The sequence below is a fragment of the Triturus cristatus genome, chromosome 11 (genome assembly GCF_964204655.1).
Source record: "Triturus cristatus chromosome 11, aTriCri1.1, whole genome shotgun sequence".
In the NCBI taxonomy this organism is placed as follows: domain Eukaryota; kingdom Metazoa; phylum Chordata; class Amphibia; order Caudata; family Salamandridae; genus Triturus; species Triturus cristatus.
Genome location: NC_140594.1, coordinates 1150677829 through 1150700258, shown reverse-complemented (window position 1 = coordinate 1150700258; position 22430 = coordinate 1150677829). Strand labels below are relative to the sequence as shown.

General features: G+C 42.6%; 1 protein-coding gene across 1 annotated transcript in view; it reads left to right on the top strand.

Annotated features, from left to right (window-relative positions):
• Positions 1 to 22430, top strand: part of LOC146788619 (uncharacterized) — a 1185638-nt gene that overhangs the window by 509786 nt on the left and 653422 nt on the right. The window contains exon 33 of the mRNA XM_085635786.1: positions 10028 to 10147. Within this exon, the coding sequence (XP_085491912.1) occupies positions 10028 to 10147 (120 nt within the window). The remainder of the gene's footprint in view (positions 1 to 10027; positions 10148 to 22430) is intronic.

Below are 22430 nucleotides of genomic sequence, written 5' to 3'. Positions count from 1 at the left end.
CGTAGTGTTGGCATTAAGCAGATTACAGTATTTTTTTCAGCAATGTTCTTGAATATTTTCTCTGCAACTATTGTTTCCTTTGGAAATAAATGATGTAGCATCCGACTCTGTAATGCTTTTTTGCCATCTTCTGTGAGAAGTCCAATTCTAATATCTTTCAGAATACTTGCATAATCTTCATCGTTTGCTTGCCTCATATTGGTAGTGAGTTCTTTGTACAACCAAATATTCGCATTACCAATGCTTCCTAATGACTTCTTCGTGTCTTCATGTGTCACAGTATTAAACACGGGTTGTCCTTTTACTGGAGTGAGCTGTAAAAGATCCCCAAAAACTATGACGTGTTTTCCTCCAAATAACACGTCATAGTCTCTTTTTAGAATTTGTTGCATTCTTAAATGCACAAAGGCAAGCATTAAGTTTGATACCATGCTCACCTCATCAATAATGAGAACTTGCATCTTCTTCAACACTCTTGAAACTTCGAAGCATGCTTCTCCTGTTAGCTTGTGATATTGTATTTGGTTCTCATGCTCCACTGGTAACATTAGCAAGCGATGTAAGGTAATTCCTTTTATGTTATAGGCTGCTAACCCAGTTGGAGCAGTTACAACACAAGACAAAGTGGAAGCTGTTTTTTGCTGTAGGTAGCTTCTGATGACTTTTATTAAGAAACTTTTTCCAGTTCCAGCTTGTCCACTCACATACATCCTGATTGGTTCAAATGATGTGCATGAGCACTCTTTATTTTCATGTAGTAATCCATGATCAATTTTTTTGGTGACTTCTTCATAAATTTGTTTATGTTCTTCATTCAGTTGTTGTTCCAGATTTAGTAAGTCTATTGAATCTTCCTGTGCTTGATTCATAGCTGTTTCTACTTCAGTAATGGCTATTGCAGCTTCATTTTCTACAATAGGTTGTCCTAGGGGATCTTGACTGAGTGTTCCAGAACTTTGGCTGTCTTGAGAACTGTCTCTAGCTACTTCAGCTGCAATTGTACTTTCCTGTTCTATTTCTTCATTTAACATTTGCACGTAATTCGTGAAAGTACTGCATTGAATTGTTTCTTTATACGCATTAAATGAATCTTCATAGCTGTGAAATTCTCCCAGTAGTTCGTCCACTGAACGCCATGGTTTAAACAGCTGTAAAAGTGCCAAGTAGTAAAATTCCTTTTTCTCAGTTGTATCACAACTGAGCTTCCTGTGATTAATCAAACTTCCTTTTGTTTGCTTCACCAAACATCCTTCTTCACCAATGACTTTATATTTTCCATTATTGATGTCTTCTGTGGCTTTCCGTGAAAAAATGTAGTTCTGCAGCACTTCATAGAGACACATGTTCTCAAGATGACGACTTCTTTTTGGGTAATACGTGTCCAACATGTTTGATTTCAAAATATCTGTACTTTCCGGGTTATACTCGGCCAAATATTCAATTTCTGCAACAGATTTCAGTACCCGATTTCTTATTCCTCCAAGGCCTAAACTTACCCAAATTATTCTTCTGGATTTCGAGTAAAGACTTGCAGATGATAACCTATCTGAGCATTCGTAGGATCCAATTTCTCGATGCGATAACATCTTTAAACTGAAACTGTATAGCTTCTTACTGACAGTCTTCTCATGAGAAATCTCTTCCCACATTTCCTTCAATTCTGTTTTCTCAGATTTAGTGATGTATGATGTGACATACCGAGCAACAGCAATAGAATTGTCTGCCACATACTGAATATCCATGTTAGCATTCCACATGGATAAAATGACTGGGTTGTAGTCATTTATGTATTTTGACTTTTCTTCGTAGGTTGTAGGTATGCTTAGGTGATTTTCTTGTAATAGTATGTTGTACAGCTGACATAAAACTGTTTACTCTTCCTTTTGAAAGAACAGGTCGTGGAAATCCAAATTGACATTTTGTGTAGAATTTATCTTTGCTCTTGTACTTTCGCCAACAGTATTTTCCACACCGATGATTTTGAAAACGTAGAACTTGCTCTTTTAACTTTTTCTCTTGTGTGCTTTTAGGTATAGCACATGTTGCATATTCTTCAATGAAACTTAAAACTGCTTCATCTGCATTTGTTCCAAATTTTGGGGCATCCTTGATCCACAACAGCATATGAATATGAGGAGCAACTCTTGCTTGGTACTCTTTTCTCCAAAAGAAATGCACAACTTCTCCAAGAGGTGGATTTTTTTTATTGCAGATGAAGGACATCATAGCCTCAAATCTATGATTAAAATATCTGCAAACATTAACCGGATCCAATGAGCACAATTCTCCTGCTGTCTTGTATTCGATGTTTTTAATGTTAGAATTTGCCTCTCGAAGAAAATCCAGTAAATCATCCCAAGCGTACTCGGCACAGCTTAGGGTAAGGAACCATGTTGGAGTTCCTAAATTCCGTAACATGCATTTTAATTCTCCATGGCGTCGGTACCAATATTCATTTGTCCCACGCTGACAAGCCATCAGATTGATCAATTGTGTTTCCAAATGATCATCTCGGTGCTGCACTTTGTCCATAAAATCCTTAGCAGACACATTATGTAGATGTACTCCACTTTTTAAAATGTGATTTACTGCATAAGATAGTGCAGACAAGTCGCTTTCAAATAAAAGATGAAACAAATAAGGAATACTTTGACGAAATCTTGGATCTTCTGCATATAATCTTGTAGTCCGACACTCAGAAGCTGGAATCTGTTCTGGGCGTTCATCGTATCGTCCACCTTTTCCTGTAGGAAACAGCTGGGGAAAACATTGAGCTTCCAAGCTCTTCTCCCATACACTCACGGGAGTTCCTTTTGCTTTCTTCATCTGAAACAGATCAATAGTGTCTCCTATAACTTCTTTTGAATGAAGAGGATGTATGCTAAAATGTTCATAAATTTCTTCTTCTTTTGACTTGTCCACTTTTTCAATTTGCCCAGTTGGTGTTTCTGTGTCTTCTTGTAAATCTTCTTCATCTTCATCTATATAAATTGATTCATACCATTTATTATTCCTTTTCAAATATAAATTTGCTCTTTGTACTTTCCGTACATCTACCAGCTCCTGCCAAATCTTCTTATTCTTTGTAGGTACACCATTAACCAGAATAACTAATGGCTCAGTTTCCAAAGTATCTGCATCAATAGTTTCCATATTTGTTTTCAAATCCAATGGCAAATACACCACTCTTCCTTTTAAACCTCTCAGTAAATCTGAAGGAGGTAATTTACCAGTTTTGGGCTCCATACGTACTATGGTCTGGAACGGATGAACACATTGAATGAGTATAGACTCATATGTATTTAAATCAGAAAGTTCGGCAGGAATAGCATCCAATTCTAAATTATTATGTACAGCTCTGGTCGGCATTCTATTTTCTTCTAACTTATTATAACAGTATTTACAAATACGCTGATCTTCACCCAATTCAAAACAATTTTCCAGAAATATATATGTTGCAAAATCCTTCCACTCATAATTATCTTCATTTTCACTTTTTTTATACAGATCAACATTCCTTGTTTGAATTTTATAATGGCTTCTGCGGCAACAAATACAAGTAATATTTGGTCTTTCATTAGAGATGATAGTAAATTTTGTCATTTCATCCTCAAAATTTTTAGTAATAATGAGTTCTACATTCTGTTCCTCATTTTCCTCATTAACTGTGTCCTTTTCTGCACTTTCTTGTTCTGGACCAATGTAACAAAACTGAATCTCATCGGTAACCTTCACTACATCTGATACAGATCCACGGAACAGAGCATTATTTAACTCATTTAACTTTACTGCTGGACTTTTAGCAAAATACAATGTTCTCACAAACTTTCTTATTTCACTATGATGAACAGCCAGCATCCTAAAATGGCGAAAAACACTTTGACACACTTTCCTAGATAGACAAGCCAGAGAATGTCCTTGCAAACCAGTATTCTCTCTCACTCTGCATGGATCTAGTCTTTGAAGCACCTTAATCTTCTGTTTTACACTCTTTTTACTATATTCTCTTAGAAAGTCACGTAATTTATCAATAGATTCCTGACGCACAGTACAAATACTACTACAATTCCAAGTGTACACTGGGGCTTTTGGACGTCTCCCCATAGCCTCAGCAGCCATCACTTCTTCCTCATTTCTTGGAACCATTTTCTCTTTTTCCATCACACAACCATCTCTAACTTCATATGCTCTACCATTGGTGTCAACTGCATGCAACAAACTATTACTTTGAAGATAACTCTCTTAATTAAAAAATGGTTCAGTACTTGAACTGTGCTTCCATTCTCCCAAGAACACTTTACAAAAGTTACTTTTTTTCACTTCTCTTTCCTTTTGCTTTGTGACTTCATTGCATTGACTAATTTGTCTAATCTACGCATCCTATTCAAAATTAAAATAAAAAGTTTTCTTTTTATTTCCAAAGCCTTACTTACAATATTTTCTATAAAAAAAAATTTCTTAATAAATTTTGTTTTTTTCTTATATTTTTTCACATCCTTTAGCAAATTTAACATCACTCTTCTCTGAAACATTTTTCGACGAATGTTTTTAAAATCTAATTTTCGTGTTAAATCACTTTTACTTACTTCTGATTGTACATTAGCTTTTGTTTTTTGCTGTTGACTCTGTTGTTGCTTTGTACCTAAAACACTGTTTGTTTTACATTTATTTTTTCCATTTTTTTTTTGAAGATCTTTTTTAAGAAATCTCTACTTTGCTTACCAGTAGACTTTTTCTTTTTGCCATCACAAGCTTTTCCTCCTATTTTTTTTCCCAGTTTTGTCCAGATATAGTTGTTGTTGCTTTTCTTTCCTCTTTCTTGTCCTTAAAGGCATTTTTTTATTTTTTCACTGTTGCTCGGCAATACCTGCAAGAAACTTTTAAAAAAATACCTTTTTGTAATTATAATTCATTTAAAATTTTTTTTAGCTTTTCAATAATTTAAAATGTTTTAGCATTTGACTCTTATTTGTGATTTATTGATTTCTGCTGAGTGCTAACCACCTCATTTGAAGAAAACAAGCTGTCCCTTTCCTGCAAGTGCATGTTTTACAGAACAACTGCAACACAAATTACATCTCTGGCCACAATTCCTGTGCGCACACAGCCTCATGGTGTGATTCTAAGCAGAAAACAGAATTTGATTGGCAATTTCAAAGCACATTTACTACTGTGGTAGAGCAAGTGATAATTACTGTTACAGCCTGACACATTTTCCTTGTAGATTACAGAGGCAGAAAAGAGCACATGTCCTAACAGCTACTTCATACCATGAGCATGTGCAACCTGGGTGAGTTACTACACTGGAGCAAAGGAAATGAGCCTTGGTGACGTTGAATGTGTTTGCGTTACACAGTGCTATCTAAAACACCACACAGAGCTGAGTACTACGCATGGGAGTGTTGGAGAAGCTGCTGCCTGTGTGCAAAGAGTGTGTTTCTGGAGACTGTGTATTCTCTGGTGCAAAAGAAATGAGCAAAGAGACTTCCAAAACTGCATGAAGACTGCTGGGATGTATGTAACAGTGCATGTGTGGTAAGGGTTAATTTGAGTTTTGAAAACAGACTGCCCCTTTCCTGGGTCTGCAATTCTTACAGAACAACAACTTCACAAATTAAATCTCAGACAACAATTCCTATATGCACACAAACTCATGCTGTGATTTTAGGCACAAAACACAGGCTGCCCCTTTCCTGGGACTGCAATTCTTACAGAACCAATGCTAATTTCAAATGTGTTGCCATTTTCCTCTCATTTCTTTCAAAGTGATTTCTGCTAAATCCTAACCATCACAGTTAATAAGAAGCTGTCCTTTTCTTTCAACTGCAAGTCTTACTTTTCAACAGCAACACAAATTAAATCTCTGTCAACAATTCTTCTCTGCACACAGACTCATGGTTTGATGGTAGGCACAAAACAGTATTCCTCATTGTTACCAGTACACATTAACTTATGGTGAAAACATACTCCATAATATTTAACTAGTTAAAGACAGTGAAATATCTCCCAAACCTCAAAATGTAAAACATAACTTTTAAAGAAGATTCACAATTCTAATATTTATATCAAAAACCACCACATACATCCCCTCTCAAACTCATAACTCACCTTTAAAATTAGTTAGTTGTGAAAGAAATGTGCCACTCAAACAGCAGACTATCAGAGTCAGAATACCAGAGCACTACACCTCTCTCCTCTCCCCAGAACCAGTAAATGGCAATGTTTCCCTCTCTTTTTTCACACATATACATGTTAATTTCAAATCTCAGTGCTTCCCACTTTTTTTCAAATGAAATCACACATTTCTATTGGTTGAAAACTTCAACCCCTTTCCAAATGTACCCTTCCCCCAACTTGACTTCTGCCTGCTACCATAGCAACAGCTCATGGAACACTGCTGTGAGGAGAGAGGTCAGAAGTTCAGCACACAATGTTTCAAATCCAAAGAGCAAGAGTGGTTCACCTGTGCAACCTAACAGCGAATCCAATCTAATCTTCTGTGGGAACACAATTTTCTGAACCAATACAAAACATGCTTCTAAAAATATACACATACAGCCTACTTTTTACTGTAAAAAGATTTGAATCAGCCAATGTGTTCCTTTTATGTTAAAAAAATATGTATGCCTCCATTTTACAACTGTCTTTCATTTCATATTGCCTTTCTACTGAAAGACACCTCCTGAGTGCATCCAGATCTCCTTGGAAGATGTTCACAGTGTGGATTGTAGGTCACAGCTATGTCTTCTGGAGTGAAAAGTATGTAGAAAAAAAAGGTATGGTGAGAGACCTTGCTTTGCCAAATGTAGACATTAAATGGATTGGTCAGAGAGGGTTAAAGTGGCACCAATTAATGCCTTTGGTGAAAACCTTTCTACATCTCCCACAGCCTAACCTTATTATTGTGCACTGTGGTGGTAATGACCTAGGCACTTTAACTGGGGTAGGTCTGGAAATGCTTATTAAGGACACCTTTGTGCAATTGATGGCGCTTTTTCCACAAACTGCCTTTGTATATTCTAATATATGCCAAAGGCAAAAGTGGAACTGGTCCAACCAATTATGTCCACAGATTGACAAAGCAAGGAAGCACGTCAACAAATCTATATCTGCTTTCCTCAGAGACTATGGTATGGGTTCTATATACCACAACAACTTGCGTTACAACATGCAAGACATTTATAGAGGAGATGGTGTACACTTCACTGATGAAGGCAACAGAGTCTTCCTCTTGAACTTAAGACTCTGCATCGGTACTTACTTGTAGGTACCAAAAAACACACAATGAACACAAGGGCTCTTTTTAGAGCCACCTTATATCTAAACACTTAAATGCGATTTATTATTCTTTTTTTTAAAGTTTTTTTTCGGGTGCGCGCTGGGTGCGCGCACTCGGCGATATTTAAAAAAAATATATATATCTTTTTTTTTGCCCTACAAGGTCCTACTGTGACCCCCTGACAATGCCTAGTGGGTCAATATCTCCCCACTCTGCCCCCTTTACACGTTCTCCCCCTTTGTTTCTCACCCCCTCTAAATGCGAGAGACAAAATGGCGGCCGCCGCTTCCTGAGTTCCACTGATTCGAATGTTTACTTACTTCTAACAACCAATCAGAAGTGCGCTCGCGCACTGCCGAGTGCGCGCACCCAGCGCGTACGCTGCGCGCGTACAGATATATATATTGATTCAAATGCTTTTTTCTCTGGAAATACTGAACAGATTTACACCAAACCTGCAAAATGCACTTCATGGACCTTTTAGCTACCTCTCTGCCAAATTTCACATAATTATATTAAGCAGTTCAGGCTGTAGCTGCGACTAAAGTCCCTATGGAAAAATCCATGGGGAAAACGTGTTTTGGGACCCCCCCTTTTTCTCAGCCCCCGCTTGACGAATCACCCCGAGACTTCCAGGGTAGGAGCTGAGCGGAGCGCCCCATTAGTTTTGAAAATTTCGCGAGGATTCACCAACCGGCGCCAAAGTTATTCAAAATAGAATTTTGAGATTTCCTATGGAAACTCGGTCCTAACTATAACTATCTACTGGCGACCGCCAGTAGATTATATATATATATATATATATATATATATATATATATATATATATATATATATATATATACACAAGAAAGGAAGCAGAGAACTCTGGGTAGTTCTCAAGTTTAGGTGGAAAGCAGCTCCAGTGTAGAGCACTCTCAACACCAGCGACACTCTAAGTTTGCTCACCTCAAATGTCTGCTTTTCTTTCAAAGTCTTTAAGCATAGGATAAGGACAGTGCCTTCCACACCGAGATAGAAAGGGACAAAGTCTTTTACTATTTCTACCATTTCTACAGCAAAGTTTTTAAGCATAGGATTAGCACAATGCTATCCACCATATATATTTATCCCTTTGCTGTTTAATAGGAAATTTGTTTTTCTGTTCCTCCTCTGTGTGATCTCCATTATAGATAATCCCAGAGGTGTTAACTTTATCTCAGGCAGTTTGTTCCTAGGACAAGAGTTGGTTCTGTACCAATTATTGTCATTGTTGTCTTCGACAAATTACTATTAAAGCATTGGTCAATGCTTTCTCCGTCAAATATGGGATCTTGGACCCACCTCTTCCCTGTGTTTTTACAGAGCAGGTTTGGCTAAGATAATGGCTCTCTACTGCAAAGAGCTAAAACTCAGTGGCATTTTCGGTTGACTCTGGTCACCTAAGTTCTGGCCGAACTTGGGCTCACATCCCACCATGGGAGAAAGTGGTATTTATATTTATTTTTACTGTTGTCTGTGACACATTTTTGATCCACTGCCGTGGGTAATACTTTTTCCACTCTTTTCAATGCCTTTATGAATTCACTTTTCTGTGGTCCTTCCCACAGTTTCTTTGGTGTACCGTATGTTCTTACTCACCTAAATTCCTAAGAGCGTCCTCTGGTCTTTTCTCTCTTGTTCTGGACCAACTAGTTCTAGTCATGGACTTTTAGTAGGGTCAGTTTGCAGACCCTCCTCTGGAGAGGGTATTACTATGGCTTCTATTTAAAAGGCAAGGCATCTGCAGCTAGATGTCTCTATCAGATGTACAAGTTACTTACCTTTGGTAACACCTTTTCTGGTAGGATAGGTTCTAGCCTCAGATTCCTTATCGATCCTCCCCATTCTGTAAACTGTTTTTTCTTTTTACCTAAGAGATCCCTTTCTTGGCATTAAGATATCGTCATTGGGAGTTCGTAATTACTTGACACAAGGAGGTCTCTTTTTTGGCACACTGTTTCCATAGACAGTTTCCATTAGTGGCTCTGCGTTTTTGGCGTGGAAAATAGTCACAAAAGAAACTGATGTAAGTGTGACGGAAGGGGGATTATATGGACTCCGTTGACATCACATCTAGTGGACAACATCACTACGGAGTTGCACGGCAACCTCTACCGATGCACAGATATGTTGCTGGAAACATATCCAGATCTTGTCTGGCACCGCAGGAGAATTCAAAGGTAAGGAGTCTGCAGCTAGAATCTGTCTCTACCAGATAAAGTGTTACCGAAGGTAAGTAAATTGTTTGATAGTCTCTGAAGATCAACAAAATTTTACATTTATAGTGAAATAATATTGATTAGATGAGGATCCTGTTGAGAATATTAGACAATTTGAGGTAGGAACATAGGGACACCTTTGCAGCACAGAGCAAGGACTCAATAACTGTAAGGGACTTTTGAGGGAAGTTCATATAAGGCGGGTATCAGGTGCTGGACAGTTATCGCCCTATAAACCCATATGCAAAGAGTTGCTGGAGTGAATAAAAACTTGAAAGTGTGAAAGATTTCAGATTTGAAAATAGCAAAGGCTAGTTTGTAACCCATGAGGTGATAGTGACAATGGACCTTGACCCATTTTTGTCAGATAGCAGTACAAAGAACAAAATCATGAGGTATGGACTTAAATGTCTAGAGCTTAACGATACTCCTATGATAACACCAATTCAATTAGAATAGAAAGCTAAATTTATAAATAACCTTATTTAATTCAATTCTATATTTACAGATATTGACGAGTGTGCTGATACAAATTCCACCATCTGTCCGACTAATTCTGTCTGCAATAATACCATTGGCTCCTACAAATGTGACTGCTTTGTGGGCTATAATGGAACCAACTGCACAGGTGAGATAACCAGCAAGAAGATAATTATTTAATTTATTTGATTTCTCAGTTGAGGATGAAGGCAAAATAATGTCCTGTGTGCTTTGAAGGGCATCACCTGCATTGTGGTGAGTGCATCCTTCCTAAAAGATTGTTTAAATAATTCAGCTGTATATCTTGGATGTAGTAATGTAAATAACATAAATCAAGAAACTGCAAAAATATTTCTCAAATATTTCTAAAAGAAGTGAAATTCTGAATAAGTGTGTTGCTGATCTGGAAAGTACATATGCTGCTCCTGTTTATAATCAAGTACAAATATTTTTGATATTTGTGAGAAAATGCCCATTTTTGCTTGCTCACCATTATTACTATTATTATTTTTTTGCTAAACTTTGTTGCTGTGCACACCGGGCCACTGCTACTAAGTAACAAGTAAAAATTGGATGATAACTGCCTGCCATATTTAACTCTCCTGTATGGCCTTCATAAAGGGTGTAGAGACTACATTGATGCCATTGGAAAGTTAAATGTCACCTGTGGCCTTCAGCACTTAGAATGACAAGGAAAACATTGCTTCATGCCTACTAATGTAGCTGGACTGCTGAACTTTAAACCTGCTGTCTGACCTGTCAAAAAACCCTTTGACAGAGGAAAAACGTTCCTATTAAATATTAATAAGTCTCCCCTAAGTAGGTCTTGCAACCCACAAGGTAGGGAGCCTAGTATTTAAATATGGGACATGTAGAAATCTGATGTTAGCATGCCCTTACAGTGACAAACAACCAAAAGCTAGTTTTTACTGTAGAAGGCTCTGGCTGCCCTATGGGGAAAGCTAGATTGCAGATGAACATATTAATTATCGAGTTTTGGATCTTTCATAGACTCGCATGCTTGAATCATCCAAGTTGTTGAGCTGGGAGTCCCCCGGTAGTCATAGTGAGCAGTACAATGTTAAGCAAATGCAGAATACCTTCAACATGGCCACCAAAGTAGTCTATTCACATCATTATAAAAGATCTGAAACTCAGCCAACCAAATCACACTCAAGTCACACAATTCAGATTTCTAACGCACATTGTGTGAGAAGCGAGTACCTCTTGAGCTCTGGTCATTCAGTCTGATAGATGACTAGTTCTCAGATTTATCTCCAAAATGTAAAAAGGATTCAATATTTTTTTAAGCTACAGTCAAATTAGACCATGTCTGAAGCTTCACAGAAAGGCCTTGTTAGGCCATGTGGCTCTTGTGGGAAAAAGAGGCTCCACTCTAAGGACCCACACAAGTAATGCATTTATTGCCTTCACCCACTGCATAAGGCAAAGTACTGTGAGCATTTGTAAAACGAAATCTACAAAAACTCTGAAAGACTGAGAAGTCATACTATTGTTATCACTCCAACATTCAAAAACTGAAGATCTTTAGTCCTTGGAAGAAGAGAAAGAAGGCTCTTCTAAATCCCTGACGAAATCTAAAAAGGGGGGCATTCGCACTCTCAGCATATTTCAAAATCTGTTGGAGAACCACCTAAAAATAGTTTTGAAAATCCATGAGAGAAGAGGGACCTTCCTCAGACTTAAGAGCTCTGACTAGGAAAGGCCTGTTAGAACATTATCTGCTCCTTCAAGGCCTGGAAATAAGCTGGATTTGGAGACATCAAAATACGCTTCATCTTTGCCAGTGATGAAAACTTTATCTCTCACCATCGACTATACCACTGTCGATGAGAAAGAAGCCTTCAGTGTCAACAACAGCCCACCTGTTCACAATAATGACATAGTTGAGGAGGATACAGTCGATGAGGAAACTCTCAACGACACCACTAACAAAACGACAGTCTACAACAGCTACTAACACTCTACCTTCTATTACAGTTTCCAGAGCCATGACTACCCCTGCACTAAAAATTACCACACAATTGACAGTGACACTTCCGTCAATGAGAATGGACAAAACCTCTACACCCAGGAACATAAAATTATCTCTGATTTCTGTCAGAGGCATCCCAATGACCCTCATGCCAAAACAGACCTCCTCAAGTAAGGTTTCTCCCTATCCACAACATCTCTTTCACACAGAGGGCTGATGAAGAAGCATCTTTTGGAAAGGCTTACAGTCCTGCTCAATTAAAGGCAAAACACCAGGATTTGGAGGAGGGAGATGATGACTACGGAAACACAAAACATTTTTCTGATCAAATAGGCACATATCGGTCTTTTGTATATTATCAAGATGAAGACGATCAGGAAGATGGATCATAATATATTTAGATACTTCTGATTACACATTTCAAGCCCCATGAGAGGAGATGATGCAAGTGCCCTTGGCTTTAGTTAAAGACTTTCTCCTTATGCTGTCAGACTCCCATAGGTGTTTTCCTTAAAAGCAGCTTTCGAAACCTACAAAACCGATAGGTTCCAGACCACAGAGAAGACCAAGAACACCACATACACCATCAAACTTTCCACTTCCCAGTAAACCAAAGACTGTATCAATGCACCATTCACTACTGGTGCCACAGCCTACTACTCTGTGGGCACCAGCTACAGGCGATGCCCAAGAGAACGGACAGCTAGCAAGTGCCCCCTAAAATTCAGGCCCTGAATGGAATGACTATTTGGCCACCACACCGAATGAAACCATTTTTTGCATGGGTGAAATCTCCACCAGATAACCGCAAGGGGCTTCCACAATTTAATAGAAAGAGTGTCAAGAAGATCTGATTTACCAATAACAGCAAATTGGAAAGACTGTTTCTTTTATGAGTTTTACAAACCAAACCTGCCATAAAGACTATTAAAAATTGCAATAATCCATCACATCTGGGCAAAAGGCCTAAAAAATTATGATGACAGAGGTCACAGCTGTGACAGTGATGCCATGCTAAGACAAAAAATATAAGGCACCAGGAAACACTCCTGTGTATCTTTTTGGCCATACCTGAACTGACTCGCCTGTCATGCAAGTTGCCCAAAGGCGATCTAGAAACCCAACATCACCCTGTGCAGCATGCAGAACAGAGAGGGCAAGAGGCTATACAATATTGGCAAATGATTTTCTGCAACAGCAGCCACATCTATCAGGGCATCAAATGCTTTTGCGATACTCACTAGATATGACGTCACACATGGTAGTAAATAGGACCATACTTGGAGCATTTGCCAGATTATCAGAGGAAAAGGTAAATCTTCAGAAAGGAGAAAGAATATCTTCAGCAATTATTGATACGGCTGTGGACATAGTATCAACTGATTTCAGACAGCTAGCTGGAGTAGCTGTATTGCATAGGCAAGGTTGGCTGCGAGCCACATCCTTTAGGCCTGAAGTTCAAAGCAGAAAATCAGATACGCCATATGACGGTGAGTCTTTATTTGGCCGCGAATATAGATGAAACTCTGCATTCTATTAAATCAGGAAAAGCAAAGATGTACCCAGTCCTCTCTAGGTGTACAAGGAAGCAATATTTACACATACAGAGGGGACTATCAACCCTATAGATCCCAGCAGTGTACTATTCCTCAATACCAGAATCAATCCTATCAACAGCAATATCGGGTTCCACAATCTATCTCCTACCATAAACAAACCCCTTGCAGGAAAGCTGGAAACATATCTAAGAGCAATAAAAGTTCAGGGAAATAATGACAACTTGGCCACAGTACTTCACAGGATTCCTGTAGGTGGAAAGATCTCCTCTCATTACAACGGGGTCGACAATACTTCAGACCATTGGGTGTTGGACCATATAAAAATAGTCACACAGTTAGAGTTTGTAGAAAAACGTCCAACTGCACCAACACAGACTATGAGCCATTATTGTCTAGATCTGCTGCAGAAGGAAATCAAGATCAATTTGGGAAAAGGGAGCAATAGAAGTTGTTACAAAGTCAGAAAAGAACTTGGGTTTTTATTCCCATTTTTTTGTTCATATGGAAAAAGCCTAGAGAGTGGAGGGCAATTTCAGATCTTTGAAGTCTGAACAAGTATCTAAGAAAACTAAACTTCTGCATGGTGGTGTTGCAGGAAGTTCTACAATTTCTACGAAACAAAGACTATATGACATATTTGGACCTACAGGATTCATACTTTCATATTCCCATTCACTCTCCCCTTCATCGAAGATCCCTGAGGTTCCTGGGGTTGATTACTATTATCAATTCAAAGTCCTGCCTTTGGTCTCAAATCTTCTCCACAAAATTTTACGAAATGTATGGCACCAGCAGCTGCTTGACTTAGGAGACAGGGTTGTCAAGTATTCTCTTATTTAGCCAATCGACTAATATTTAGACACTCGTCTAATCAAGGCAAACGTATTAAATGCAGGCACAGAGTATAGAACAAACTGTCTAGTGCCCTTCAGGAATCTAGGACTAACATTAAACAAGTAGAAATCTTTATTACACCCTCGAAGAAGCATTTAATTTCTATGAGATATTCTAGACACGAGAATTAAAAAAGCCTTTCCCACAGGGAGAGAGATGGTGATTAACCCGGAAAGGAAAACCAAATTACGAATTTAAAGGCCGTTTTAGGGATGATGTCATTTTGCATTCCCTTGATACCACACTGCAGCCTTCTCATGAACCCATTTCATGTGACATTAGACAAACAGTGGTTGCAGAAAACATGTTATTTTGTTGATCAAATATGAATAACAGAAGAATGTCATGAGTGTGCGCTAAAGTAAGCCAGCTTAAAGAAAATATTTTGTCTCTGGGGAAAAACAAAACTAGACCTGTTATCTACCAGCCTGAACCAAAACTGCAACTATTAGGCCAGCAGACACCCCCTACAAGAATCATGAGGGGGAATGCTTTTTTGATAAATTTGTCAGATACTAATGCTTCTGCATCCCTCCCAATCTCAATGACACCAATGGTGCTGTTGAAAATTACCAGGAAGGCATGTGGCATACTATTCATAGCTCCATGATTTCCAAAACAATATTGATTTATGCAGCTATTTCTGTTCTCAGAACAGCAGCAAATAAGATTGGAACCAATACAGAACCTACTGTATCGCCGCAATGAGCAAATTCTCCATCCAGAGCCTCGCTGTCGGAATTTGTCAGTATGGCTCCTGAATCCAATAAATTCTATCTATTAGATATTCCACTAGACTGTAGAGAAATACAATCTAGAGCAAGAGCGAGGGGGCACCAATAAGATGTAGACAGCAAAATGGAAACGCTTTTGTTCATGGTGTCCTCAAAGGAAATTGAATCTTTTAACTTCGCTGTCTCAACATAAATTACTGTATCTTGTAAACCTGTCAAATCTTAGGTCTGACATACGTTTCAATCACAGTGTATTTAGTCTTTATTTCTAGCCTCAAGGCAACATGGAAGCGACCATCTCTTTGGTCTAACAGACTTATTAAGGAATTTCTTTTTTTTTTTAATAAACGTTTTTATTGAGAAAGAAAGAAAGAACAAATGGCAGCAAAATGACAGTATGGCTGTTCACAGAGTATATGCATTACGTTTCATTACATTGGACACCGGGGAGACAAAGGAGAAATCCCACCCGACCATTGAATCTAGGTATGTCAACATATTACAGTATGTAGATATCACCATATATGATAATCACCCCAAACCAAGATGTTTACTCCACTCCGCATGCAGGTAACCACTTTATTCGGTGTCAGGAGGAGGCATGCCTTCCTCTCCAGAGCTCTCCAGCAGTCTATCTCTCTGACGTTGTATTTCTATAGTGGTAGATAAGCAAATGGTACCCCTGTATCTGTTCTACCTCCCCCATTTGTAGTCCCATTTCTTGGAGCAGCACCTGTGTTTGAAGACATCTTTTTCAGCGAGCATTGCCCTGTCCATGTCTGCCACCCAGTCGCGCAATGTTGGAACCATCCCCACGCCCCATTTTTGGGAAATGTTGCGCTTTGCAATAGCCCATCCAAGGGAAGCCCATGTTTGTTCTATTTGAGTTAGATCGGTAGCATCTCAGATATTGAGGAGGCACATTTGGGGGGAGGCCCTGAGGGATTTACCACGCGCCCTCTCCAACTGCTGCGTGACTTTGCTCCAGTAGTGTTGCACCATCGGGCAGTCCTAGAGAACATGGAGGAACGTTTCAGGTTGTTGACAGTGCCGAAGGCATAGGGGATCAGACCTCCTTCCCATCTTGACCAATATCTTAGCGTCTAGGTATACACGGTCAGGATCTTTAATTGAACTAGGTGCAAGCGCATAGGGATAGCCACTTCCTTAGGAGAGGCTAGGGCCTCGTGCCAGTCTTCATTCTCCAGGTCTCCCAGGTCTGCCTCCCAGAGTTGCCGTAGACTCCTTAGGGGATCTGGGCAGTTGTTAGTTAGCTTTTTGTATGTGAGAGATATGGCCTTTTTGGGCATGGGGTTGAGTATTAGGTGGTCCTCTAGGGGAGAGGCCTCAGAGAGAGGGGCATCTTTGGGCAAAGCCGCTTTGACTGCATGGCTGATTTATAGGCCTCCGACTCTGCTAGTTGGTATTTGGTCTGTAGCTCCGCAAATGTAGCTAATTTACCCCTCGTCCATATGTTCTCTACCGTTGAGATACCTATCATGTCCCATTTTTCAAAGCCCGGGCATCGGCTGAGCTGTCCCAACAGGTCTGGTTCCCAGAGCGGTGTGGCTTTCATGAGTGTAGCGTGCCATTTCAGTTTTTTATTCACGCCATGCCAAATCTGCACTGTACAGGCCATGGGCCCAGTGAGAGCAAGTTTGCGAGGGTTTGTATAAAGTGCTCTAGTGTAGCCCCCCCCCCGGCCAAGAAGCCTACGATCAGTTCGAAAATTTGGGTCGTCAAATTCCCCATGCACCAATTTGTTGATCGGGACCAACTGGGAAGCCTGATAGTAGAGCCGCATATCGGGCAAAGCGATACCCCCATCGTACCACCCCATCATCAATTTCGACATAGCTATTCTGGGGGCCTGCCAATCCCATAGTAGTCCACGCACAACACCCTCGATGCCGACAAAGTAATTGTTGGGCAGTTTGTCGGGCGCATTCTGTAGCACATAGAGAAATCGCGGCAGTGCTAGCATCTTGAAGAGTGCTGCACACCCCAGCAGCGTTAGGGGAAGGGATCGCCAATGTTTAGCATCTGACCGAAGGCGAGTGAGGGGTGCGAGCAGATTGGACTCGTAAAACAGTGTGGGGTCCGGGGTGACATAAATGCCGAGATGTTTAAATCCCGTCGTAGCCATGGGGGCAACACTACGGCGCGCCCCACAGCACATAAAGTTGGGACTTAGTCCAATTGATTGTGTAGCCCGAGTGTGAGCCAAAGATATGAAAGATATGGAGGACCCGACAAAGAGACCTTGAGGGCGAGGGCTGATATAGGAGGATATCGTCCGCGTATAGGGAGATGTGGTCTTCATGATACTCAGTCCATTGCAGTCCCCTAATCTCCGGGTCACCCCTGATCCAAACAGCCAAAGGTTTCAACACCAGGGCGAACAGTAAGGGTGACGGGGGGCATCCCTGTCTAGTACCCCTCCCTAGCGGGAATTGTCGTGAGACGTGGTTGTTTACTGTCACATGTGCAGTTGGACGAGCGTAGAGGAGTCGGATCCACTTAATGAAATTCAGGCTGAAGCCCATCCTATCCAAAACTGCGAAGAGGAACTCTCACTCAATGGTGTCAAATGCCATGGATGCATCTAGCGATAAGAGAGTCACATCCTCTCTGATCGTGTCGTGTCTTCCAAGGACCCCGTGAAGTCACCGCAAGTTCAAAGCTGTGTTCCTCCCTGGCATGAACCCAGATTGGTCAGGGTGCACAAGCTCCGTGATACGAGGGATGAGTCTGTTGGCCAGTAATTTGGCCAAGATTTTAGCCTCGACTGTAAGTAGTGAGATCGGGCGATACGCCCTATAGTCATCCGCTGGTTTGCCTTGTTTGTGGATGACCAAAATAGAGGCCGTTTGGACATCGGCCGGGAGCGCCCGTCATCTAAACTTTCGGAGTAGATTTGGAGCAGATAGGGGGAGACTTTGGATGCCAGTGGCTTCATAAATTCGATAGGGAGCCCATTGGACCCCATAGCTTTGCCTGATCGGACGTCTTGAATTGCTTTTTGAATCTCAGCGTCTGTTATCGTGCCTTCCAGTGCTTCCCGGTCCTGTGGGGACAGACATGCGACCTTGATGGTTGAAAGGAGATCCTCAGCTGCATATGCCTGGGACGTGGCAGAGGGCGTGTATACTGACGAGAAATAGGAAGCGAAAGTACCTGCGATTTGTTGAGGATCAGTGATAGGGTCACCATTCTCCCCACGCAAGGAGTGCACCCTCCTCGCTGACTGCTCTTTTGCCCGTTCGATCCCTGTGTTCGTAAATCTTATGGCGTGTAGAGATATAGCGGGCTTTGGCGGCTTCCCTGCGGAGCTGGGTGTAGTCGAGACGTACCATCGTGAGTTAGTGTTGGTGCTCGGGATCCGGGGTAAGTGCCAGGGCTTTTTCTCGGGTGAGGATGCCTTCCTCGAGCTCTGTAATTCTCTTAGTAAGTTCCCTTTTGTGGGCGACCATCAAGGACAGGGCTCTACCCTTCATAACCGCGCCAAAAGCCCCCCACAGGGTGCGGGCTGAGGCGACCGACCCCACATTTTCTTGAAAGTAGTAGTCGGCTTCTCTGATTAGGGTCTCCTTAATGTGGGGCACTTTGAGCGCCCAGGGATTCATGGTTAGGGTGGTACGTCATTTTGGCTGGCCAAGTGAGAGTGTCGTAAGAATAGGGGAATGATCAGAGATTCCAGGCGCGAGGCACCTGGAATCAGTAAACATGCAGACATCTTGGGCCTGAGTGAGCACATGGTCTATGCGTGAGTGACTGTTATGGGCACCGGAGTAAAATGTGAACTGCGCGGTAGCCAGGTTCAATCACCGCCAGACATCAACCAGACCCACGGCCTGCCAAGAACTCCGCAAGCGGAGACCCCCCGGTCTACCTGGTCACCCCAAATAGCTCTTGGCAGTAACGCTCCTCAAGATTAGCTAATGTAATCTAGTTCTGTCTCTCCACTAAAAGGCGGAGCGGATCCCCACAGAGCCGAGAGAGCAGGAACAAGTGAATGTCAATTAAACATGAAAGGGAGGAGTATGCACTTTAATACTTATTATTTCTTTCCAGGAGGTGTTTTGACACACTGCGTCATACAAACTTAAGAGGGAGGCAAAGGATCCTAATAAGGGCTGTTGCTTAAAATATGATAAGAAGTAAGGAAAAAATAAGGCAGCGCAAAGCGCTGTTACCGCATTTATTAAATGCTGCTGCTGTGTCCGAATTTCCTTCCAATAGTTCATGTTGGTATGGAAGGTTAAGATGCAGAAACGGCAGGGAAGAAGACCCGCCATGAGAAAATGCTGAGAACAAGCCGAGTCCAACGCGAAGAGCGCGACGACCCGGAAGAGCTTCAGGACCGGAAACCAACGACTAGAACGCGAAGCATAGCAGATCTGGGAAGGCCGGTTTTTGCTTGCTCGACCCATCCCCGTGCCTGCGCATCCAAGAGGCGGCCATCTTAGTAGTTTCTTGACTGCCGAGCCGCACAATCCTGACAAACTGCAGCCCCAGGGGTAAGTCGAGAAGGAGTGTCCCTAGGTCTCGCAACAGGGAATGTTGCAGACCAGGTGGGGCATAGACGGAGACAATATTGACGGCCTGTCCCTCCTATGTGCCAGAGAGTGCTACATACCGACACAGATCGTCCGTCCAGGTTTTGTTGATTGATTAGGGACATCCCCTGTGTAAAAGTATCCCCGCCCCTCAGGAGCCCGATGTATATCCAGAGTGGGCAACCAGACGATACCCCCATCTGCTCAGGGCGCCGCAGGAGTTACCAATTAAGTGTGTTTCCTGAAGGTGAACAATATTTGGCGCTTGTCTTTTCAAATATTGAAGGACCACCCCCCACTTAATTTTGTCTCCTAACCCTTTCACATTCCATGTGAGGAATTTAAGTGTTGGGTGTGGTCCCATGTGTAGATGTAGAGATAGGTGGTGTTTAGGTGGTGTGCGGCTTAAAGACGGAGGACATGTCAGTGTGCATACATTAAGGGTAGGGCGTACGAGTCCAGGTGTAAGGTGCAGATGTTGAACTAGTGTAAGCACTCTAGTGTTTGTGATCTTGCGGGCACCCCGCGTTCCTCATGGTGCCTTGACAGGAAACCTGTGTGTGGACATACAGAACTGCAGTTAAAGAGGTATGCTGCAATAAATAACAAAGCCCCCATTCACATGGGGAGATGAAATAGAACAACATAGCAATACAAAGAACAAAACAACGTAAACTTACCCCCCCAATCCCCCAGCACCAAGCACCCACCCCCCACCCTGCCACCCTGCACAGCGGGCAAAGAACCACCCGCCACCCCAAACTTGCAGAGTGCCTGTCGCCCACCCATAACAAAATGAGAGACGAGATCCAACCCCACTCCCAAGTTATGTTCCCCGGCCAGTGAGCCGAACATGTTAACTGGTAGTCAAGAAGAACACAAGAAATAACATTGTCTGCCTCTATGGGATATGCCGTGTTGGCAGACTAGACCTTTAGTGTATGTAGTTTGTTAGATAACAAATGGATGGCCGGCAGCTCCATAGCAGTCTATTACCCTCACTTCGTTGTGTAGAAAGTTATTGTGGCCACGAAACGGCCCGCAACACCCTCAACTGCTGATCCCCTCCATGGGACCCAGGGCAGAGAGGCAGTGCACAGAGTGCACAAGCAGGAGGTACAGATTCCTCTGAGGCAAACAGTCATATGAGAGGTGGACAGTGTAAGGCTTGATGTAGTCTCGGGAAGTTAGAACACCGGGGAATGTCAGCAGGGTACAGCTTGCCGGCCGAGGTTCTACCCGGCAGCCCTTCTCAATCAAAGGTCAGTCATCCCAATAGTAAGCCACCAAATCTTACCCAGTAGTGCTCTGCGTCGCCGAAGATTCACTCGGTGGAGATCTTGACCGTGGGTTGGGCCTGTCGTCGGTGGATTGTGCGCCAGCTGGCCTGCGACGTCGTTTGTCGACTGTTCTCCAGCCCTCGAGTCAGTCCCAGGTGTCCTCGGGTCTGGTAAAGAACCACACCGTCCCTTCAGATTCCACACTTAGCTTGGCGGGGAAAAGCATGGCGTATTTGATGTGTTGGTCTCGCAGCGCTCTCATCACGTCCAGGAAGCTGCGACGTTGTTTCTGGACCCTTAGGGTGAAGTCCGGGAAAATAGTGACCTTACTGTTGTCCACGATCAGAGGTGGAGCAGTTCGTGCCATTTGCAAGATTACATCCCTGTCGTAGTAGTTGAAGGCCCTCGCCAGAAGAGATCGAGGTGGAGCCCCAGGCCTTACCCTTCCCCCCAGTACATGATGTGCACGTTCGATGGAGAAGTGTTGGGAGAGTCCCTTCGACTGCAGACGGTTAAGGATTATTACTTCGACAAAAATATCTGCCGCCTGCCCCTCGGTCCGCTCCGGCACTCCCAGAATGCGGATGTTATTGCGCTGCATACAGCCTTCATAATCGTCCAGTTGGAGGGCCATGGCTTCTTGAGTGGTCTGGAGGTCAGTCACCTGGCGCTTGAGGAGGTCAGTATCGGTCGCCAGGTCCTTGGTCGACCCGCCACATCACGCACTCGTTCTGCCATCTTCTGCATGTCCGCTCTGCTCAAGGAGACTTCTGAGGCGACTGAGTCAATACAGCCTTCTAGAGAGGTGCAAACAGACGTAATGGCGGCAAGTATGTCCTGTAGCGAAGGTTCTGGCTTCTTTCCACTGGATTCAGGCTCAGGTTGCTTCTCGTCGGGGCCCTTCTGCCACGCATACTTCTCGAATTTAGCCTGCATTGTCCCACGTCCACTGCGGCCACTTGCCATGCCGATGTAGTAGAGTGTGAGAAAGCAAAGACGGGGCCGGGGACTAGGCAAGTTACTCACCGCCGCCTGCTTATGAGACCAGCTCACAACGGCCTCTCGGGTTCCACTGGCCGGCCCCAAACCCAGACGTACTTCAGTGCAAAGGAGTGTCACACAGGTACGGGGCGGTGTGCAGAGGATGTACGTGTCCCGGTAGGGGGGAGACTCTAAGTCCGCCTCGTGCCACCAATCAAGCGAGGGGCTGAGTGGGAGGAACGGCGAAGTTCGATTCTCCGTCCTGTACTAGGGGGTAGTGCGTCCGAGTCCGCAGCTGTCAGCGTGTTAAGGCCTGACGGGGATCTGCTGCATTCTCCTCGCCCGCCCTAGGGAGGTTGTGGAGCCGGGCAGGGGACCCGGTGTCACCACTTTTCCTTCTGCGTGGTGGTTGTTTCCCCACTGGATTT